General features: G+C 48.4%; 1 protein-coding gene across 1 annotated transcript in view; it reads left to right on the top strand.

Annotated features, from left to right (window-relative positions):
• The window catches only part of LOC123188555 (UPF0613 protein PB24D3.06c), a 43,729-nt gene that overhangs the window by 9,262 nt on the left and 11,272 nt on the right, over window positions 1-23,195 (top strand). The window contains exons 3-6 of the mRNA XM_044600718.1: window positions 2,742-2,847; window positions 7,230-7,322; window positions 7,400-7,465; window positions 7,700-7,845. Of these exons, the coding sequence (XP_044456653.1) occupies window positions 2,742-2,847; window positions 7,230-7,322; window positions 7,400-7,465; window positions 7,700-7,845 (411 nt within the window). The remainder of the gene's footprint in view (window positions 1-2,741; window positions 2,848-7,229; window positions 7,323-7,399; window positions 7,466-7,699; window positions 7,846-23,195) is intronic.

Genomic DNA, 23,195 nt, shown 5'->3' with positions numbered 1-23,195 from the left:
GTCCCGACAACGGTTTCCATACACAACAGGGCTGCCCAAGGGTCTTCGCATTGATGTCGAGCTTCAGCATCCACCTGACCTCCACACCGCTATCTCCTTTGCGAAGGCCTATGAGCAGTGGCATTTCCCTCCAACAACATCACCAACCAGGCTTCTGGTTCTACAGGGCCCTTGTGCCCCTCCGATCTTCCCGTGGTCAATGCAACTACAATACCGTCCCGGCTACCGCCACTAGCACCTGTTTTGCCGTCGACCACTGCAGAGCCAACCCTGCCACGGCTGGTTCGGCGCCTCACTCCAGCTGAGTTAGTAGAACGTCGTCGTCAGGATCTTTGCTTCAGCAGCGATGAGATTTATGTTCGGGGTCACCGGTGTGCGCGACTATTCTTAATCGTGGCTGATGACTACGACCAAGATAGTTCCACATCTGGTCATAGTCATCAGAGTAGGGGTGGGCATTTGGTATAAACCGAAAATTCGGTTTCTATCATTCTGTTTATTTTCAAATTCGGTTAGCTAAGCTAGAAACGGAAAATGGGAATTGAAAATAACTAACTGAAAGTTTGGTTAACGAACTTATTTGGTGTGATTTTGGTTTCTACCGGACAGACCTTGCCTTTACCAAATCTGCTGAGAGCAACCTCTTATATATAGCAGGATGTCCCTGCCTTATCTCCTCAGCGATGCGAGGTTGGACTAAAGTTTCCGATTGGCTATTTGCATTCTCGTACGTGGGCAGTTTCATGCAAGGGGGCAGTTTCATATAAGTGCCCAGCCCACGATCCAAAAAAGTGGCGTCCTAGTTTCTGCTTGTCGCCATGGCTTTGATGGTAGCGAAGTGGTTGGGTACGGGAGAAGTGGAGAGCGACATTCCTTCGATCTGGGTGAGTGTTCCACGTTAGTCTGTGTTCTGTCTCAGGTATAGTTCGGCATGATTTCGGCTAACCGAGATAAATATCGAATCAACCGAACTTACTTTGGCTTTTGAAAATAAAAACCAAAATTATTTATACTATTATAAAAACTGAAAATTCGGTTTTGTCAGTTTCGGCTTCGGTTCGGTGTTCGGTTCATCGGTTTTTATGCCCACCCCTACATCAGAGGCCAAGATCCCCTGGGAGGCAATTGACAACCTACAGCTTGTGGACAAGCTGTTTTTCAAGGAAGGGAGAGATGCTATGTGGACCAGTCCATCAAACATGGAGTCTTATCCCTTAATTAGAGTCCTAGTTGATTAAGCATCTTTATTAGGAAAGAGTCCAGTCAGTTTAGAGATTGTATTAGAGTTTGAATAGATCAATAGATTTACCGGCTTTTGGTCATGTCTTGTCTACTATACAAGGGGCCGACCCCTCAATAAAGCATAGAAGAATATTGTCGTTTACTTTTATCTACTTTTCAGTAATAGGGTTAGGTCAGTAGTAGATTCTTCCATTTTGTTGGCCCAAGGGGGTAGGTCATTACAAGCAGAGATATTTCTAACCCAATCATTGGGTATAGGGTACCATCCAGGGTCATGTCCCAATTATGCATTTTATGATTGGCTCCATGCCAATTGTTAATCGATGATACATGCTTATAATTGAAAACATTATTCTTGTAACTTTCTTTCTTCCTTGTGTTCTACTATGTTCACCTCTGTTAGTCTTGGCAGTGATAAATATATGATTCTGTTTTCTTAATTATTACTGGCACATGCTGTCCATCAAAGCCTGACACCAAGCATAGCCATGTTATGCTAAATTGTATTTGCCCCATTATTTGTTGTACTGCTGACATAAAACAATTTTTTTATTTGCAAGTAGTTCATTTTAGCGTATTAATCATCATCTCTGATAACTGTGCCCTCAACTTAACTACTGCATGTAATGGGCAAGCTTCTGTTAAAGTATGTGTTCATTTGGTCATTTTTATGCTTCAATAAGTTTAGCATCCTTTACTTATCTCTTGGTTTTTCTTATTTCTGGCCTTGCGTTATCTAAATGCTGCCTTCTGTCAACTAAAAACACTCTTTACAATGCTGACCTTGTCCCAACATTTAAGGCAAAATATGTGTTGCTCAAGGTGCTAGAAATTCCAAGCATCACACGTGGTATGGGGTTTATGCCTAATGCCCTGTCAGTCTAACCAAAGATAATTACTCCCTCCATTTTTGTATACAAGGCCACAAACCCATATTACAGGTACCAAGGCAAAAGTAAATGTGTGCTTAAGGCAATATACTAGCAAGCTAGCTTGTCTCCTTGTTTGTCGTGTTAATTAATGCATATTTTTCTATCCCACCTACAACAAACCAATGCTCTCACTCCTTTTGGTTGATTAATGAGGCTCATGCAAGCCAACCTTCTCACACCCACATGCATGCAAGGGATAATTAATGCCCCCTTTGCTAGTACGAGGCAAATACCATCAGTTTGTCTCGATTAGTGTTTGTGGCCTTGTATAGTTGCAAATTATAATTTTGATTGTGGCCTTGTATATAAAAATGGAGGGAGTATTAGAATTTGTTTTGGTCCCGGTTAACAGAAATCTTTCAAAGTGAGACAGCCTCAAAACCACGGCAAAGTGTCAGCAAATTTATGCATGTTCAACGAGGTGGTGGTGGACTGATGGAACAAATTGATCATAACACGCTTTCAGAAATATATTATCATAATGCAAAACTTATCTGTTTTATTTGATTATTTATATAACAATTAAGTCTGATTCTATAGCACTAATCCATTTCGAAAACCTAACAGTTACTTGGAACCATTGTCACTTGCGTTGGAGGTTGAGAAATGGTCACTGGTTCAACCATTACTTTCTTCATCATATACTGGATACGGAATTTCCAGCTTGGAGCAAGTATGTTCTTTACTAGTCAATAATTACATCAGCTTGTTCATCCTTGTATCAAATAGAATAACATTTTCTGAATTGTAGCAAAGCATGCAATAGACCAATATCCTTGAGGTGTTCTCATTATTACATGATAAAAGAGGATCTGAGGTTCTGTGTTTTAAAAGCCTTTTTACTCCTTCAGTACAGCAGATATTCTTGATAATCGGATTTTGAATTATGCGATGGAGTTGCTCTTAAGTTATACAACTCTATAAGTGTAACCTGTTTTTGCTTCTTGAAACTTGACCCTTTGAGAGCCTTTTGAAGCCCCCTTGGTTTTTTGTATGAACTCTATCACATGGAAAAATGTCAGCTACAAATTTTATGCATAGGAGAATCAACATTTCATTGTGTCAAGACCTGGACTAGACTTAACTAAATTTTAACAATCAACCAAGCAATTTCAGAGAGAATTTGGAGGAAATCAACCTAGGGTGTATTCCTTGAAAAAGGGGAAAGTAGGAGAAGCACGCCACAGGCGGCTAGGGTTTATACTCGATTTCATTCAGCGTGTCCAAAATGGAGAAAGAGGGGAGGCTTTATAGCCATTACAACACAAAGACTGAAGAAAAGCAACACTGCGCACATGCGCTTGTCGGAAAGTAAACAACGATGGGTCGAAGGATTGGAGCCCTAGGATGAAGCATCAAAAGGTGAGCAGCGGCACCAGTGGCGAACCGTTATCATCAAGGGAGAGCCACTGGATAGGCAATCGACGGTTTAAACTAGATCTGGCACGAAGAAACAGGGGAAGGTTACTACATAGTCAGCATGGCACACTTCTACAGCCTGACACATTATTACCTTCAAAATTCACACACATAAAAATAACTAGCAGAAACACAAAGTACCATTGGTACTGTGAAACTTACCGGTGAAAGATCGTGGATGTCGCGTAGAGGGTGTGTGTGTGTGGGGGGGGGGGGGGTGAATAGGCGCTTCAAAAATAATTACGGTTTAGGCTTGAACAAATGCGGAATAAAACTAGTGTTTAATTTGTCAAGCACAAAACCTAAAACAACTAGGCTCACCTATGTGCACCAACAACCTATGCTAAGCAAGACAGACAACTAAGTGACCGCAAGATATATAACATGAAACACTATGGCTATCACAAAGTAAAGTGCATAAGTAAAGGGCTCGGTTAAGAGATAAATGAGGCATGCGGAGACGACGATGTATCCTGAAGTTGACACCCTTGCGGATGCTAATCTCCGTTTGAAGCGGTGTGGAGGCACAATGCTCCCCAAGAAGCCACTAGGGCCACCGTAATCTCCTCACGCCCTCGCATAATGCAAGATGCCGTGATTCCACTAAGGGACCCTTGAGGGCGGTCACCGAACCCGTACAAATGGCAACCCTTGGGGGCGGTCACCGAACCCGTACACTTTGACAACTCTTGGAGGCGGTCACCGGAACTCGTACAAATTGCTCGGGGCAATCTCCACAACCTAATTGGAGACCCCGACGCAAGCTCGGAGCTTTACACCACAATGATCGAGCTCCGAGACACCACCAATCGTCTAGGGCGCCCAAGCACCCAAGAGGAACAAGCTCTAGTGTACCAAGCACCGAAGAGTAATAAGCTTCTCAACTATTCACTTCCACGTATCGCCGTGGAGAACTCAAACTGATGCAACTAATGCAATGGCAAGGGCACACGGAGTGCCCAAGTCCCTCACTCTCAAATCCCACCAAAGCAACGAAAGCTATGGAGGAAAATGAGAGGAAGAACAAGGAGAACACTAAGAACTCCAAGATCTAGATCCAAGGGGTTCCCCTCACATAGAGGAGAAAGTGATTGGTGGAAATGTGGATCTAGATCTCCTCTCTCTTTTCCCCCAAAACTAGGAGGGATTGAGAGATAGCAAGCTCGAAGAAGCTCAACAATGGGGGAAGAACACGAGCTCAAAGGATAAGAATCATTGGGAAGAAGACCCCCTTTTATAGGCCTCCCCAAATCCAATCGTTATGTGCACTGGACGCGCAGAAGCCGTACTACCGCTCGGGTGGAAGTACCCGGAGTATAGTGCACAGAAGAAGCATCCGGAGGCGGCAGTGCCGCCGGAGCAGTACTACCGTTGAGGTTGCAGTATACAGGGGAGAAGCGGTACTACCGCCCCTTACAGCCGCCCTACAACCGTAGAGAGGAAAACGAGTCCAGAGGCGATAAAATAGGTGGAAGTAGCAGCGGTAGTGGCTGGCCGGTAGTACCGCTTAGAGCAGTACTACCGCTCGCCACTACCGCTGAAGCGATAAAGAGTCCAGAAGCCGAAAAAAGTGGTAGTGCCCGCGACACTGGAACCGCGGAAGTACCGCGCAAGCGGTACTACTGCTGCCCAGGGCGGTACTACCGCTAGAGAGCAACAAAAGGCCTAAGCAACGGCACTGGAACCGCGGAAGTACCGCGCAAGCGGTACTACCGCTGTCCAGGGTGGTACTACCGCTGTCCAGGGTGGTACTACCGCTAGAGAGCAACAAAAGGCCTAAGCAAAACAGATGGATGCGGGAAAGCCTGAACTGCCATAACTTCTGTAAATGAGCTCCGAATTGAGCAAACTCAAGCTTGTTGGATAGATGACGAAAAATACTATCCAACAGCGACCGGTTATAGTAAGAAGTGGTAGAGGGAGTATGCCTAAGATATAGAGATGTGAAACTTCTATGAATGAAGAACCGGCAGAAACTCCAACACCTGAAACATCATAGACGATGCATATATGAACTCCGTTTTCGATGAACTCAAGCTTGTCATGAAGATGACCATAAGCTCTAAAACTCACAAAGAGAAACACCAAACAAGAACCAAGAAAGATGATGCAAGGATGCAATGGTTTGAGCTCTCTACGAACGATACGATCAAGCTACCAACTTGAGAGCCCCCCTTGATAGTACGGCAATCGATCCTATAACCCGGTCTCCCAACTACCACCATTAGACCGGTAAAATAGAAATCCTATCACGGGCAAACCTTTGCCTTGCACATAGTTCACTTGAGCTAGATGATGACGATCTTAACTCTCTCAAGTTGGACCACCTTTCTTGATTGCGTTGGCTCGATGGAGACTAGTAGATTGCTCCCCCATACTCCACTATGGGTGAGCCACACTTCGGAACATCTTCACAAGTCCATTGTCACCACAATGGACGACAAGCTTCAAGCATGATCTCTTCGTGATGCTCCACTTGAACTTGCACACTACAATCTTGATGACGATCACCACTTCATGTCATCCTCTATGGGTTGTATGAGAACTCCTCTTGACGCAAGCCCATGGAAACATGCCTAACCCCACATAAAAACTCTCACGTAGACCATGGGTTAGTACACAAAGCGTAATGGACAATGCTTACCATACCATGGGATCACTTGATCCCTCTCGGTACATCAACCTGATTCACTCTTTGACTTGGTCTTGATCAACCTTGTATCATGTCTTCTACATGACCAATCTCTGGACAATTCCTTGAATAACACTTTGGTCATCACATAAACTCCTTGAAACCAACACATGGACTTAAGAAAAGCTTATGGACAAATCCTTCAAATATAACTCAAGGCAACCATAGAGATTGTCATTAACTACCAAAACCAAACATGGGGGCACCGCATGTTCTTTCAACCAGGATTCACTGTATAAAAAAGGGCAGCCCCAGTGCATGTAGCTCCCGCTTGCGCAGGGTCTGGGGAAGGGTCCGACCACTTTGGGTCTATTGTACGCAGCCTTTCCCTACATTTCTGTAAGAGGCTGTTTCCAGGACTTGAACCCGTGACCTCATGGTCACAAGGCAGCAGCTTTACCACTGCGCTAAGGCTCCCCTTCAACCAGGATTCACTGTATAAAGTTGTAAATAGTTTTGGAAGGCTAGGTGGTCAGAGCCTACCTATGAGCTGTTCTCTTAAACCGAAAAATGTTTATACTCGGGTATCGTGGGGAGAACTTACCTGCCATTTCCTGAATCTTACCTGCCATTTCCTGAATCTTGGTTGAATATGAATTTCAGTTCAGAACCATGGGTGGGACGTTTGTAAAAATAGAAATCTGTTATCGTGGGGAGAACGCTCCCTGGTCATGTTTGCAATAGAAGATGCCTTTTATTTTGGCGTATGAACTAAAAGCATTGTATGACAGTTGCGTTGATGACATACTGCATTATTCATCAAACCTTCTGATTTTACCTTTGACTTTTTTAGTGCAATGCAGCATGATAAGAATACATGAGGACAATCAATGGCAGTAGTGATACAACCAGTTTTGCTTGGATTAACGTTTGATTGATTTTTCCTTTTTGCTTCTCTTTGCTTGATTTAGTCTATGTGTTGATTGTATTTTTTCTTTTGCAAGGATGCATTGGAACTTGATCAGCTCATCGGCTACTTGATAAATAAAGATAATTCTGAAGGAGTAATACTGCTCGGTCACAGCACTGGTTGCCAGGTATGCTGTTACAGTAGATACTGCACTATTTTATGGTCTACAGTATGAGATAACATAGACACTTTTATGAATGCCAGGATATTATACATTACATGCAGACAAACTTTGCATGTTCCAAAGCAGTTTCTGGGGTAATTTTGCAGGTATAATTTTCCTGTCCATATTCTTGTTCTCCGAGTATTGCACAGAAGGATTTTTGTTCTCCGAGTATTCCTGTCCATATTCTTGTTCCCCGAGTATTGCACATGATATTCTCACCCCTAAGGACAGAAGCAACTGATTAGCTTGTAAAGTGTTGATAATAATTGCTTTTGCTGTAATTAATTTAACACCTTAATAGTATCTTGATAGAAATTCTACAATGATCTTTTATTCAGGCCCCAGTAAGTGACAGGGAGTATAGGGCAACTCTTCCAGAAACAGGAGAAATGATAGATCTGGCAGCGAAAATGATTAGTGCGGGCCGTGGAATGGATTTGATGCCCAGAGAAGCAAATTCAGATGCTCCAATTACTGCCTACAGGTACTAATTTTCATGCTCAATTTACACAAGTTCATAGTTACAGTACTCTGTACCCGTAGGTAATTATGAAAGTTTACTAGAGGTACCACTATTGTTAATGATACATATGACAGCTATATATGCTCAAGAATTGCATAAAGAGTTAGATGAGCATGAGTTAATGACCATGGTCATGTCATACTTTGAGTATCTCCCAAGGCAAAAATAAGCCCAACCATGAGGGCTTTATGCCAGCTATCTTCATTGTGGCGTAAGGGTAAGTCTTAAGGCTGACCTCAGCAAAGGGCAACCTCAGCCTTGTGGCCGGTCACATGCAGTAGAAAACAATTTCTCTTTCCGAACCCTTAACCCGCCAACTACCACAGTTGGATGAGACCGAAAGGCACAGCTAGAGAGAGGGGTGCCGCTGTCATTGTCTCTGTCGGGAGCTGGATGGGCACTTCTGTGATCACTTGATCCATGACAGATGGCCTTGTCCAGCAGGACTGACTAAAGCAAATGCCTCATGGCGCAGTGTGTGGCCTGAAGAAGGCTACAGCCTACAACCTCCTCCCTTCACCACTTCAAGCTTTGGTCCTGATGGTGGCCAGAAGAGCAGCACATCTTGGATCAGACGACTGCTGTGAGCTTGGGCCAGTGCCGGGGAAGACGAAGGAGCAGCAGCAGCAGCAGGCGCCCACCTGAGCATCAGCACATCCCACTTGACATCTGTCAGGAACTTGGTGCAGATCATGAAAACCACACCGGCAGTGGGGGCATGGAGGGTGATGCGTTGGGTAAGGAAGAATTTGGATTGTGGTAGTGTATGGGGAGATGTTTTTTCTTGTACTTTTGACTTGGCTGTCGGTGATGATTTGTTGCAAGCGGGGAAGTCGTGGGCGCGGCTGTATGCACGGGAGCTGCATGGACGGCGGTGCTGGAGCTAGGAAAAGTGCTGGCTGGTACGGGTGTCAAGTGCAGTTGCTGCCTGCTGGTACCTCTGTGGCTGCGCGACAGAGGAGGAAGATGAGATGCGGCTCTGCTGCTGCTGAATTCGCTAGAATGCACTGCTACTGCCGTTGCTGCTGCCACTGAGGGGTGCTGCTCCTGTGTCTGCTGGCTGCTGCTGATTGGGAAGGGAAGAGAGGCAGCGGTTTGAGCTGCTGCTGTTGCTGGGAGCTATGTTTTTAAGGCGTCGCCTAAGCGTCGCCTAGTCGTCGCCTAAGCGTCAAGGCGCCCCAGGATGGCAAGGCGTCTACCCCGCCTTAGACAGACATGAAGTGTACGGCTGTGGCTGCCCTAGTTCTGGCTGCTCCTGGGGCTTGGAGATGACGGCCCCGCTGTCTCCCGGCACCATGAAGAGGAGGGAGGACTGGGGGCTCCTGGGGCTTGCTGCTGTGAGGGAGAAGGGTGGGGCCATGAAGAGGAGAGGGGACTGGAGGAGGGAGGAAGGACCAGAAGGGTGTGGCTTCGTGGCGGCTGTGGTGGGAAAGAAGGGAAGAGATAGTGGAATTAGGTCACGGGGGTGTATATGGCCGCTAGATGGGCTTTTGGGCCACTAGGAGGTGCATAAGTAGTGGCCCATCTCTCAGCCATTGCTCTTTTTCTAGTATTAATATGTGCAGACCTATTGATGACTCTTTTCCTGCAATGTTTAAGGCGTCGCCTTGCCTCGCCTTACCGCCTCGCCTTGGCGCTTAGGCGTCAGAGCGGCCCTCCTCCGCCTTATGACGCTTTACCGCCTTAAAAACATAGGCTGGGAGCTACTATTGTGTGCAGCTGCTTGCCCGGGGGAGAAGAAGGGGACATTGCTGCTGCGGGCGGCTGTTCGAGGAGAAAAGCTAACTGCTGCGTGTAGCTACCTGGGAGAAATGTGGACATTGCTAAAGGCTTCCATTTCATCATCGCTCATAGAGTCATAGGTGCCGTCATCGTTGGCGATCATGGTGCGTCTTGTGGGGCACTCGAATGTCTTGTGGCCACGGCGTTTGCAAGTGAAACATTAGATGAAGCTTGTCTCGGCGATAGCATCCGTTGGAGGAGTTGTAGATGATGAAGCTCTTGGCTTGTAGTTGCCTGTAGAGGGACAACTCAAAAAGATGTCGTAGGTTTGCTTGGAGCTTGAGGTTCCACTGCTAGTGGGTGTAGCTCGAGTCGTTGTAGGCGCCGGAGTTGTAGAAGCTTGAATGTTGGAGCCATAAGGTCTTGATGAGTACTTGGAGTACTTGTAGTCATCTTGCACCTGTCGCTCCGCTTTGGTTGCTTGGTGCACGAGCCCGAGGAGGTTGGAATATTGTTGGAAATCCGCAATTTTCTTGACTTGGTGGTTGAGGCCATTCAAGAGTTTCGCCATTGTTTGCTTCTCGTCTTCCTTTACGTTGCTCGTATCATGGCAATCTCCATCTCTTGGTAGTAGTCCTCAACTGACTTTGTGCCTTGTTTGAGAAGTTGGAGCTTCTTGAAGAGATCACGGTTGTAGTGTGTAGGCACGAAGCGAGCTCTCATGATTTCCTTAATTTGATTCCAAGTAGAAATCGGAGGCTCGCCTTGTTCCCTTCTCGTCTCAACAACTTGTTCACACCAAATTAGAACATAGCCTTGGAACTCAAGGGAGGCCATTGCGATCTTTTCCTCTTCATAGTTGTGAAGACAAAATATCTTGTCCACTTTTAAGGCCCATTAGAGATAGTCTTCCGGGTTCGTGGTTCCGGAGAACTTAGGCATGGTGAACTTGAGCTTGTCATAGCGTTGCTCCTCATTATGATGGTTGCGATGGTGATGTCGCTCTTGGCGTGGAGGAGGCTCTTGAACTTTGCTTCTCATGACTAGCTTGATGTCGGGGCCGAGGGATTCTTGCTCTTTGCCTCATTTCATGGCGTTCCTCATTGCGAACATCTTCATCTTGTCGCTCTTGTCATAGAGCTTGTTCTTGTTCACGCACTCTTTTATTGCGCTCATTCATGGCGCAAGTGGATTCGCTTAGAGCTCATTGTGCTTCAAGCGCTTGGTCCTCATGGCGTTGTTGTTCTTGCCGTAGGACGTCGTCGTCTTGCTCTTTATGGCGTTGACGTTGTCACTCTTGCTCTTGTTCAAGGGCGTCTTGTTCTTGTCGACGACGTCGTTCGCGCTCACGGAGGTGGTCTTGTAATCCATTGCCATGGAATGGGTTTTGTGAAGCCTGATGGTCATCTCGAAGATGAGAACGAGATCGTGGTAGACTTGCATCGGAAGAGGTGTCTGAAGAGTGGTGGCTTGAATGTTGCCTTCTTGATGATGAAGATGTTGAAGAGGTGTGTGTGACCAAGATTGCACGAATCTCTTCCATTTGAGTGGACAACTTCGCGTCAAGATAGTCCCGATTTCTTGCTTCGGATTGGCGCAAGTCGGTTGCGAATTAATCAATGCGATCACTCAAGGCTTCATTTGCTTGATGCATGGCTCGTTGTAGTAGAGCAAAGTGGTGAGTTTTGGTGACGAAGTTGTCAGCGCCTTCGTTGTCGTCGAAGGGCGGGTTTGACGTGCTTGGGCTATCCATCACAAGGCCCGAGCAAATGTGAGTGAAAAATTGAGAAGAACAATACCAAATTTACCTTTTCCGATGTTGAAGATGGATCAATGATCACTCAATATGGTATTATAGAAATAGTAAAAAAAAATTTGGTGAACACGCAAAGATTGCGTATCATTTCATTGATAGAAGAAGATAGAATAAGTACATGATGTGGTACAACACATGACACGAACGCAATGGGCGTGAACATGGGTGCCCGATGAGTAAAGACAAGAGATGCTCGACCCAAACAAAGAAGAACACAGCAAAACTCTTCGACTAGAGAAGCTATCCAGCTAATAACCATACTACCAATTCTCCAAAACTAGCACCGAGGACGCACCGAGCAAAACAAGACAACGCCTTCACGAAGGAGAACGACACCGAGACGCTGTCGTCGTCCGGTCCGGAAAAACGGACCTAGAGTTTCCCCTGAAGCTCGAAGAGGGGCGCAGAAGATGGCCATGGCAGCGCCTTCAAGAAGGGCACGACATCCACGGATGTCGTCGCTGCCAGCATAACCTGCAGGGATTTCGCCCTGGCCAAATTCCGAGCAATCCCAAGCCGTCGGAGCACATATCGGAAATGAGGCAGTCAGGCGTACGCCAGAGCAGCGACCGCAGGAGGGGGAGCCGCACCCGACGACGAAGGAGGCACCGGGCGCCGCTGGACGCGCGAGCTTCGGAGGAGGACAAGGCTGCGAGGCTGAGCGGAGTGAAAGGTGGCGGGGATGCGACGGTGGCCGGAGCCCCGGACGAGCCATGATCTGGAAGGGAGCGCAGATACAGGCCGCCGGGACCAGAGCAGCAGGGACACCAGCGTGCCAAAGGAGCCGGAAGGGGACGCAGCTCCTGAAGCAAACCGGAGGCGAAGATGCACCGGGATGGACGGCCAACCAGGTACCGACAGGGTGGTGGTGAAGCGGAGACGCCGAGGAGCCAGCGAGCCAAGGGAGTCGGAAAGCGCAGCTCCTAGGGCACGCCGGGTCCGAAGCCGCGCCGGTTGCCAGGAGCACAGGAGGAGGCGCAGGTCCATGGCCACCGGGCTGAAGCCGCTCTTGCCGGGTGGAAGACGAGGGGGACTTGCGCACAGCCAAAATCTGGACGAAGCGCAGCAAAAAACCGGCACCGCCGGCGCAGCCAGCCGCCTCCAAGACTGCCTCACGAGGAGGCCGACCCGGAGCTCGAAGGGAGGGGGTCGGAGGAGGGGGTACGCAGTTGGCAGAGTGCGCCCGGCCGGAGAGCACCACAGCCAGCCGGAGTGGATCCCCATATTGGATCTGGGGCCGGACAGAGCAGCCGCAGGAAGTCGCGGCCCGCGGGGCAGGGGGTGGGCACCAGCGCGGCCAGCAAGCCGGAGCCATCGGGGGAGGGGACGCCCGCATCGCCAGAGGAGGCCGCCGCCGCCGCAGGCACCAGATCCGGGGGTGGGGGTGCTGGTGGAGGGAGGGTTGGTGGAGAAAGGCCCCGCCGCTGCCATCCCAGGGCCCGGCGCGGCTTTGCCGGCCGGCCCTCCGGCGACGGCGACACGGGGATGGGCGGGAGGTGGGGGCCGAGCCGGCGGCGGCTGGGGTTTCCCCCGAGTCGCTCGGCATGAGCGACGCGGGGACTCTTAAGCACCGGATGTGTGTATGTAGAAATAGTAAAATTGGTACCGGATCTTATCAATCTCGCACCTACACAAGTAATGCTTATCAAGGAGCTTGATTAGGATGAGTGGCACAAAATTGAAGCAAGTGTTAGTCAAGATATTGATAATGTTGAAAAAGATTCACAAATTACATGCAAAGCAAATAGATCAAAACCTATGATATCACTTAGAACTAACACACGGAAGGTAAATGGGATTTGCACAACCAAGGAATGAACACAAAATGTGTTACCATGGAAAAAGCTTGTGTTGCATGAATACTAGAAGAGACGGTAGCACGATTGCTCAAATGGGCGAGATACGTACTTGTGCACAACCTATGAGAAACAAAACGTGTCGTCTTTCTATCCCAAGTATGCTAATGTATATATGGTCTGTGATGATCAATGGCATGCAATGTGGCTCGATGCTATTGTTTAGAAGCTCTTTGCTTTGTTTTTCTTTTGCTTAAAAGCTTGTTTTTTTATGTATGGTGTTTTTGCCACTTATGCGAAATGCACGATCCAAGATAGCAATGATATATGCACGGGAGTAACTTGTGACACAAGAGATGATAACAAGATATGAGCACGCTAGGAAGCTATGCGGCGTATGTATCACTAAAGTGCCCAAGTAACGTGGCCCGACAATTCTCAAATGGCTAGTCCCGGTGGGCAAGCTTCGCAAACGGCTCGGGGTTATCAATGCAATGGCAAGAAAATGTACAATGAAGTCGTCGAAGTTACCGCCATTGCTTACGATTGTTGTGTCAAGTGGTGAAGGGGTCGTTGTCAACGTCGTATCTGTGGTGATGATGAGTGGCGGTGTTGTTGATGTCGAACCATCCCTAATTAGCCGAAACATCTTAGGAAACGGAAACGCAACTCAAAATCTCAAAGAAAATGGGTCAAATTGGGCTGGTAGCGGAAGATGTGGTTGGTGTGGTCGAAGTGGGGCTTTTACGGAAGGCTAATGGTGGTGGAAAGGTGGCTGAGGATGCGGAAGAATTTGTGGTGGCTGATCTTTGTTTTTTTCTAAATGCAGTTTCGTCAGCCGAAGCCGATGATCTGGGTGGAGTTCCGGATCATCCGAGTAAATGACCGGATCGTCTGGGAGTGTGTCTGGATAGTCCGGGGTCAACCGTGGTAGATTTGGGCTTGGGATGAACACAAATTTTTTGGACAGATTTTGGGGTGGATTTCGTGGTGGGGATGGTGAGGGATGGTGAGGGAAGGTTAGATCCACTTGCCAAACAACAAATTCATGGATCAAAAACAACAAAATCTCATAAGAACTAACAACAACAAACAACAACAACAAAGCCTTTAGTCCCAAACAAGTTGGGGTAGGCTAGAGGTGAAACCCATAAGATCTCGCAATCAACTCATGGCTCTGGCACATGGATAGCAAGCTTCCACGCACCCCTGTCCATAGCTAGCTCTTTGGTGATACTTCAATCCTTCAGGTCTCTCTTAACGGACTCCTCCCATGTCAAATTCGGTCTACCCCGCCCTCTCTTGACATTCTCCGCACGCTTTAGCCGTTCGCTATGCACTGGAGTTTCTGGAGGCCTGCGCTGAATATGCCCAAACCATCTCAGACGATGTTGGACAAGCTTCTCCTCAATTGGTGCTACCCCAACTCTATCTCGTATATCATCATTCTGGACTCGATCCTTCCTCGTGTGGCCACACATCCATCTCAACATACGCATCTCCGCCACACCTAACTGTTGAACATGTCGCCTTTTAGTCGGCCAACACTCCGCGCCATACAACATTGCGGGTCGAACCGCCGTCCTGTAGAACTTGCCTTTTAGCTTTTGTGGCACTCTCTTGTCACAGAGAATGCCAGAAGCTTGGCGCCACTTCATCCATCCGGCTTTGATTCGATGGTTCACATCTTCATCAATACCCCCATCCTCCTGCAACATTGACCCCAAATACCGAAAGGTGTCCTTCCGAGGTACCACCTGGCCATCAAGGCTAACCTCCTCCTCCTCACACCTAGTAGTACTGAAACCGCACATCATGTACTCGGTTTTAGTTCTACTAAGCCTAAACCCTTTCGATTCCAAGGTTTGTCTCCATAACTCTAACTTCCTATTTACCCCCGTCCGACTATCGTCAACTAGCACCACATCATCCGCAAAGAGCATACACCATGGGATATCTCCTTGTATATCCCTTGTGACCTCATCCATCACCAATGCAAAAAGATAAGGGCTCAAAGCTGACCCCTGATGCAGTCCTATCTTAATCGGGAAGTCATCGGTGTCGACATCACTTGTTCGAACACTTGTCACAACATTATCGTACATGTCCTTGATGAGGGTAATGTACTTTGCTGGGACTTTGTGTTTCTCCAAGGCCCACCACATGACATTCCGCGGTATCTTATCATAGGCCTTCTCCAAGTCAATGAACACCATATGCAAGTCCTTCTTTTGCTCCCTATATCTCTCCATAAGTTGTCGTACCAAGAAAATGGCTTCCATGGTCGACCTCCCAGGCATGAAACCAAACTGATTTTTGGTCACGCTTGTCATTCTTCTTAAGCGGTGCTCAATGACTCTCTCCCATAGCTTCATTGTATGGCTCATCAGCTTAATTCCACGGTAATTAGTACAACTCTGAACATCCCCCTTGTTCTTGAAGATTGGTACTAATATACTCCGTCTCCATTCTTCTGGCATCTTGTTTGCCCGAAAAATGAGGTTGAAAAGCTTGGTTAGCCATACTATTGCTATGTCCCCGAGACCTTTCCACACCTCAATGGGGATACAATCAGGGCCCATCGCCTTGCCTCCTTTCATCCTTTTTAAAGCCTCCTTCACCTCAGACTCCTGGATTCGCCGCACAAAACGCATGCTGGTCTCATCAAAGGAGTCGTCCAGTTCAATGGTAGAACTCTCATTCTCCCCATTGAACAGCTTGTCGAAGTACTCCCGCCATCTATGCTTAATCTCCTCGTCCTTCACCAAGAGTTGGCCTGCTCCGTCCTTGATGCATTTGACTTGGCCAATGTCCCTCGTCTTCCTCTCTCGGATCTTGGCCATCTTATAGATGTCCCTTTCCCCTTCCTTCGTGCCTAACCGTTGGTAGAGGTCCTCATATGCCCGACCCCTTGCTTCACCAACAGCTCGCTTTGCGGCCTTCTTCGCCATCTTGTACTTCTCTATGTTGTCTGCACTCCTATCCAGGTATAGGCGTCTGAAGCAATCTTTCTTCTCTTTAATCGCCTTCTGGACATCATCATTCCACCACCAGGTATCCTTATCTTCGCTTCTCCTTCCCCTGGACACTCCAAACTCCTCCGAGGCCACCTTACGAATGCAAGTCGCCATCTTCATCCACACATTGTCCGCATCCCCTCCTTCCTCCCAAGGGCCCTCCTTAATGACCCTCTCCTTGAACACCTGAGCTACCTCCCCCTTGAGCTTCCACCACTTCGTTCTAGCGACTTTGGCACGCTTATCCCGCTGGACACGAATCCGAAAGCGGAAGTCAGCAACCACCAGCTTATGCTGGGGTACAACACTCTCTCCAGGTATCACCTTACAGTCTAGGCACGCACGCCTATCTTCTCTTCTCGAGAGGATGAAATCAATCTGGCTAGAGTGTTGGCCACTACTAAAAGTCACCAGATGTGATTCTCTCTTTCTAAAGAGGGTGTTAGCTACAATCATGTTGTAGGCTAGAGCAAAGCTTAAGACATCTTCTCCTTCTTGATTCCTGATGCCATGGCCAAAGCCCCCATGCGCCCCTTCAAAACCTGTGTTAGATGTACCCACGTGGCCATTGAGGTCTCCTCCTATGAAGAGCTTCTCACCAATCGGTACACTCCTAACCATGTCTTCCAGGCCTTCCCAGAACTCCCTCTTGGTGTTCTCATTGTGGCCTACTTGCGGGGCATACGTGCTGATAACATTGAGAACCAAGTCCTCAACTACCAGCTTGACCAGGATAATCCGGTCCCCACGTCTCTTGACGTCTACCACTCCATACTTGAGGCTCTTGTTGATCAAGATGCCTACGCCATTTCTGTTTGCAGCCGTCCCCGTGTACCACAGCTTGAAGCCGGTATCCTCCACCTCCTTCGCCTTCTGTCCTCTCCATTTGGTTTCTTGGACGCAAAGGATATCAACACCTCTCCTCACCGCTGCATCAACTAGCTCCCGAAGCTTCCCTGTCAGAGACCCTACGTTCCAGCTACCTAAGCGAATCCTCCTAGGCTCGGCTAGCTTCCTTACCCTTCGCACCCGTCGAGTCAAATGCGAAGACCCTTGCTCATTTTCCACTACACCCGGGCGCCGATTTAGCGCGCCACTAAGGATGCGACGACCCGATCCTCGCTCATTTGCCACCGTATTCGGATCAAGATACGGCGCGCCACTTGGGGGGTGACAGCCCGGCCCTTGCCCACTTTCCACCACACCCGGGTTCCGATGTGGCGCGTCGCTGAGAGGGTTACGCCCCAACGAAAATCTTTTGGGTTTCATCTCCATAAGAGTGGCTGAGTTTTTACGTTGGCTCGCCAAGCCTATCACAACCCTCCTCCTTTACCCGGGCTTGGGACCGGCTATGTGGAGTCAACATAGGCGGAGTTTCATAAGAACTAACAAAATACAAAAAAAATGGGAGGGCTATTTTTGGTGGGTTTTTCGAGTTGGGACAAAAAGCAACAAAAATAGGCTACAAAGTGTGTGTGGGGGGTGATTTGACTCCCAAGATGTGAATCAACCTAGACACAACTCGGCTGCTAAAAACGATCAAGCAATGGGGCTCCTAAGGTCGGGGAAGGCTCTGATTACCAACTTGTAACACCCTCGATGCGACTATAGCTCCCACGTGTCGAGGCACGACTTAGAGACATAATCGCATTGAGGGTATATGTCGCAAGTTAGGCAATCTTCACAACATCCCATGTAATATATAGATAATAAAAGGGGAGATAACATAGCTGGCTTACACTCGCCACGTCAATCAAGTACATAAATAACATTACATCATGCCAACACTCATGGCCCGACTACGGCGCCAAAATAAAAGATAACCCAACATGCGACACGGTCCCGATCACCCCCAACTGGGCACCACTACTGATCATCAGGAAAGGAAACATAGTATCGTTGAGAGTCCTCGTCGAACTCCCACTTGAGCTCGAGCGCGTCACCTGGAGCGGAATCATCAGGCCCTGCATCTGGTGTAATAGTAATCTGTGAGCCACACGGACTCAGCAATCTTGTACCCTCGCGGTCAAGACTATTTAAGCTTAATAGGTATGGCAATGTAAATATGTGGAGCTGCAGCAAGCGACTAGCGTATATGGTGGCTATCCTGTTCGCAAAAAAGAGCGAGAAGAGAAAGCAAAGCGCGAGCGAGAAACTAGAGGACAACCTGCGCAAACATTACTCCAACACCGTGTCCACATCCCGGACTCCGCCGAGAAGGGGCCATCACGGTAACTCACACCGTTGATTCATTTTAATTAAGTTAAGGTTCAAGTTATCTACAACCGGACATTAACAAATTCTCATTTGCCCATAACCGCGGGCACGACTTTCGAAAGTTCAAATCCCTGCAGGGGAGTCCCAACTTAGCCCATGACAAGCTCTCATGGTCAACGAAGGAATAGACCTCCTCCCGAGACGTTCCGATCAGACTCGGTATCTCGGTTCTTCAAGACACTTCGACAGGTTAAAACAAGACCAGCAACACCGCCCGAATGTGCCGACAAATCCCGATAGGAGCTGCACATATCTCGTTCTCAGGGCACACTCAGATTGTCCAAACTTCCGGTAGGCCAGCCCAGAGTTGCCCCTGGTGGCCACCGGCGGCTGACGAGGTGGACCAACACTTAAAGGAGCATTGGCCCGGGGGGGTTTAAAATAAGATGACCCTCGGGCTCCGGAAACCCAAGGGAAAAAAAGGCTAGGTGGCAAATGGTAAAACCAAGGTTGGGCATTGCTGGAAAAGCTTTAATCAAGGCGAACTATCAAGGGGTTCCCATTATAACCCAACCGCGTAAGGAACGCAAAATCCGGGAACATAACACCGATATGACGGAAACTAGGGCGGCAAGAGTGGAACAAAACACTAGGCGAGAGGCCGAGCCTTCCACCCTTTACCAAGTATATAGATGCATTAAGATAACATGGCAATATAATGATATCCCAACAAGTAAATAAAGTTCCAACAAGGAACGGTCTCCAATCTTCACCTGCAACTAGCAACGCTATAAGAGGGGCTGAGCAAAGCGGTAACATAGCCAATCAAGGGTTTGCTAGGACATGGTGGGTTAGAGGTTTGACATGGCAATTTGGGAGGCTTGAAAGCAAGTGGTAGGCATCGTAGCATGGCATAGCAAAAGAGCGAGCATCTAGCAAAGCAAAGATAGTAGTGATTTTGAGGGTATGATCATCTTGCTTGCAAAGTTGTCAGAGTTGACTGGATCCTCGAAAGCAAACTCAACGGGCTCCTCGTTAGCGAACTCGTCTCCCGGCTCTACCCAAACAAGATAAACAAGCAACAAGGACACAATCAACCACGTGCAAAGCTCAAACAATATGATGCAAGGATGATATGCTATGCGGGATGCGATGCGGGATGCATATGCAAGATGTGACAAGGAATGCATGAACCTGGCCTCAACTTGGAAATCCAAGTGTGCCACTGGAAAGATGAGATGAAATCGCTTGAAAACGATATAAAGAACACCGGAATCGGAGTTACGGTTTGAAAATGGCAAGCGATTCAAATATGATACCGGTCTGCGATTTACAGCAAGTAGCCATCTAAATGCAATGAGATGAACATGCTACATCACTCAAACATGACAACAAAATACATGGCAGGGATGCATTCAAGAAGCTTAACAAAAGTCTAGCACTGAGCTACGGCCAATTCATCCATTAACAGGTTTAAACAAGCATGGCAAAAATGCATATGGTAAACAGATCTCAGACTTAGTGAAATTAACACTTGTCTGGAAATTCAGATCAGGTAGCACTCTTCGGAGCAGCAAAACTACATGCTACAGGACCTGAACATGGCAAAGTAAAACATGCCATGGAGCTACTCAAAGAGCTTAACAAAAGTCCCTTAGTGACCTTGAGCCAAAAGGGATCAGAAAATACAATTGCAAGCATGTGAACATGGCAAAAACATAATCAGTTCTCAGACTTAGTGAAACTGGAGCATGCTGAAAACAGATATCAAGTAGGCATGTTAACAAGCTCGATGCACTCACTACAGAGCAAGGCATGACAATCTAAGCATACACCCATCAAGAATACACAAAATGCAAGCTAGACATGGCAAGAACAATAACATAGCATGCAAGGATCAACTACAACATCATCGGCAAAATCGCTAACAAGTAGACAATCTGCCCAGATTCACGAAGTAATAAAAGTAGAGCTCGATTGACTCAAGCTAGGGTGCTCCATAATTGTAAACAAAGACATGGATGGATAGAGCACTACAAGATTAACAAAACATCCTTACTGATTATCCTCAAAAGAGGCACGGATCATTAGGAAACAACATGAACATGTGGCCATATGGGATAAACAGGTCAAGGACTTAGTTGAAAAGCTAAGTCCCTGAAATCAGCATTACCAAGTGCCTCACTTTGCAAGCTTGTGCTAGTCACCACACACATCACAAAAATACATGGGTTGCACCTCTGGAAAGATGGCAAAACCCTTAACAAAACACATGTAGAGCTCATGGGCATATCATGCACACAATAATCATGGCAAAAATGACAAATATCTAAATGGAGTAGCAGATCTGACAATTATCTTAAGTAGCACTCTTCTAACAGCATTTCGGGCATCAAGATGAACTCAAATGAAAATGATGCAATGGAATGAAATGATGTATTTTCTGAGACGAACATTTTGATATGCTATATGCCCAAAACGGAGCTACGGATGCAAAGTTACGATGCGATGAACAGGAGCAAAAATCACTAGAGACTTAGTGGAAAAGAGAGGTCAACCCTTCTCAGATCCAGGGTTTCACGCCGGCGCGTGGACCGAGGTCTCCGGCGACGCACTGTAGCTCCGGCGAGATGTAAGGGCGCGGAGCAGCCGGATCCGGGTCTAGGCGGCGAGGTCCGGCGGCGGGGTGGCCGGATCCGTCGCCGGGCGGCGAGGGGGCGACGAGGGGTCGCGAAGGAGACGCCGGGCGCTGGCGGCGCGCTGCTCCAGCGATGGCCGTGGTGGCCGGAGGCGTCGGATGGCGAGGTGGCTCTGTCGCCGGCGTTGGAGAAGGAAGCGGCGGGCGGGGCGCGGCGGCTCGGGCCCGGTCGCGGGAGGAGGGGGCCGGCCTTGGGCCCGGGCGGGCCGGCGGCGAACTGGGGACCCGCGGGACAGGTGTCAAGCGCCGGTTGGTGCGGACGGCGGCGGCGGCTTTGTCCGGCCGGAAACAGACATGTTCGGTCGGCGGAGCGCGGAGTTTAGGGTTTCGGGGGGGGGGGGGGGGGGGGGAAGGAGATTTTCGGGGGATCTTTAAATAGACATAGGAGGAGCTAGGAGAGTCCAAATGAGGTGCGGTTTTCGGCCACGCGATCGTGATCGAACGCTCTAGATGATGGAGAGGGTTTTGGTTGGTTTTGGGCCAAATTGGAGGGGTGTTGGGCTGCAACACACACGAGGCCTTTTCGGTCCCTCGGTTAATCGTTGGAGTATCAAACGAAGTCCAAACGGTACGAAACTTGACAGGCGGTCTACCGGTAGTAAACCAAGGCTGCTTGGCAAGTCTCGGTCCAATCCGGAAATGTTTAATCCCCACACACGAAAGAAAGGTAGAAATGACCACCGGAGGAGAACGAAGCGCCGGAATGCAAAACGGACAACGAGGAAAATGTTCGAATGCATGAGATGAACACATATGCAAATGCAATGCACATGATGACATGATATGAGAAGCATGACAATGATAACAACACACGGAGACAAAGACCGGAAACGGCAAGAGTTGGAATACATATTGGGAAAGTCATATCCGGGGTGTTACACACATCCACTAAATGCACACACATACAAGGTTCAAGATCCAAATCCAACAAGAGGAAAGTAAAAGGGGAGATAGTTCTTCCCAGCTTGGGAGTGTTGAGGTCTTGAAGGGGGCAGTCTTCTCCACAAAGGGAGGCCTTGATATCCACTTGGAGGATCTTCGCCTAGGAGGCCTTGGTCTCCATGGGAGAGGTATGGTAAGGAGCAAAACTCTCTAGTTCATCTCATATGCTTTGCTAACCCTAGAAAAAGGAGGGGAAGGTCTATTTATAGTCTAGGACGGAATAGAGGTAGTTGGGGAGATGCATGGCCACATGGCCGGTTTGCGCGCGGGCAAGGCCGGACGTCAGGGTGGGTACTCGGATGATCTGGGTAGTCACCCGGATGGTCCGGCAGGGTTGAATCAGCAGTCGTTAGGCTGGATGTCTGGGACCTTGTCCGGACGTCCATGCTTCTTCCAGATGATCCATGCGGGGTCCTGGATGATCCGACTTCGGGCTTGGCCTTCCTGTGTCTTCGGGACGCGTAACCGGATCGTCTGGACAGAGGTCTGGATCGTCCGGGCATTGGCCAGATCATCCGAACCAGGGTCCTGATCATCCGGGCAAGTGCAGACTTGTCCCGTTTCCTTCTTCTCCTTCGCGATCTTCCTCCGCCATTGCTTGGCCTTGTTCCTTAGCTTCTCCATGGTTGGTTCCTTGGTACCTGAGCACACAAAGTGTCTCCATTTGAGATAGTAGCCATGTCTCATGTGATTCGAAGGGAAGTTCGACAAGGAGAGAGTTAACCTCGGTTGTGATAGCTCTTGCACGAGCTCTTGTCATCGGTCCACTTGGTGTCTTGGGTGATGATGACATGTCCGTGGGGATGACCTTAGGATGCTCCGCATCAAGGAAGATGGCAGTTGGTGAGGTCATGTATGTGTTCAATGTTCAACGACTTGGTGGAGAAGACCAGTGTCATGGATTCGATGCGGCCGAACGATGGATGTTCGTGTGACGCAGAGGAAGGAGGAAGGCACGTAGGAGATGAAGTGCTAAGAGGAGGCGGAGGTGTAGTTCGGTGCAGGTGTTGGGGGCCGCGTGCCTCGGCAAGCAGAGACTTGGAGGATGCCCTGCTTGCTGCCATCAAGGAGGAAGCTATGTTGCGTACACGTTGGCCTTCGCT

This window comes from Triticum aestivum, chromosome 2A, assembly GCF_018294505.1.
Source record: "Triticum aestivum cultivar Chinese Spring chromosome 2A, IWGSC CS RefSeq v2.1, whole genome shotgun sequence".
NCBI lineage: Eukaryota > Viridiplantae > Streptophyta > Magnoliopsida > Poales > Poaceae > Triticum > Triticum aestivum.
This window is presented reverse-complemented; position numbering and strand designations above follow the sequence as displayed.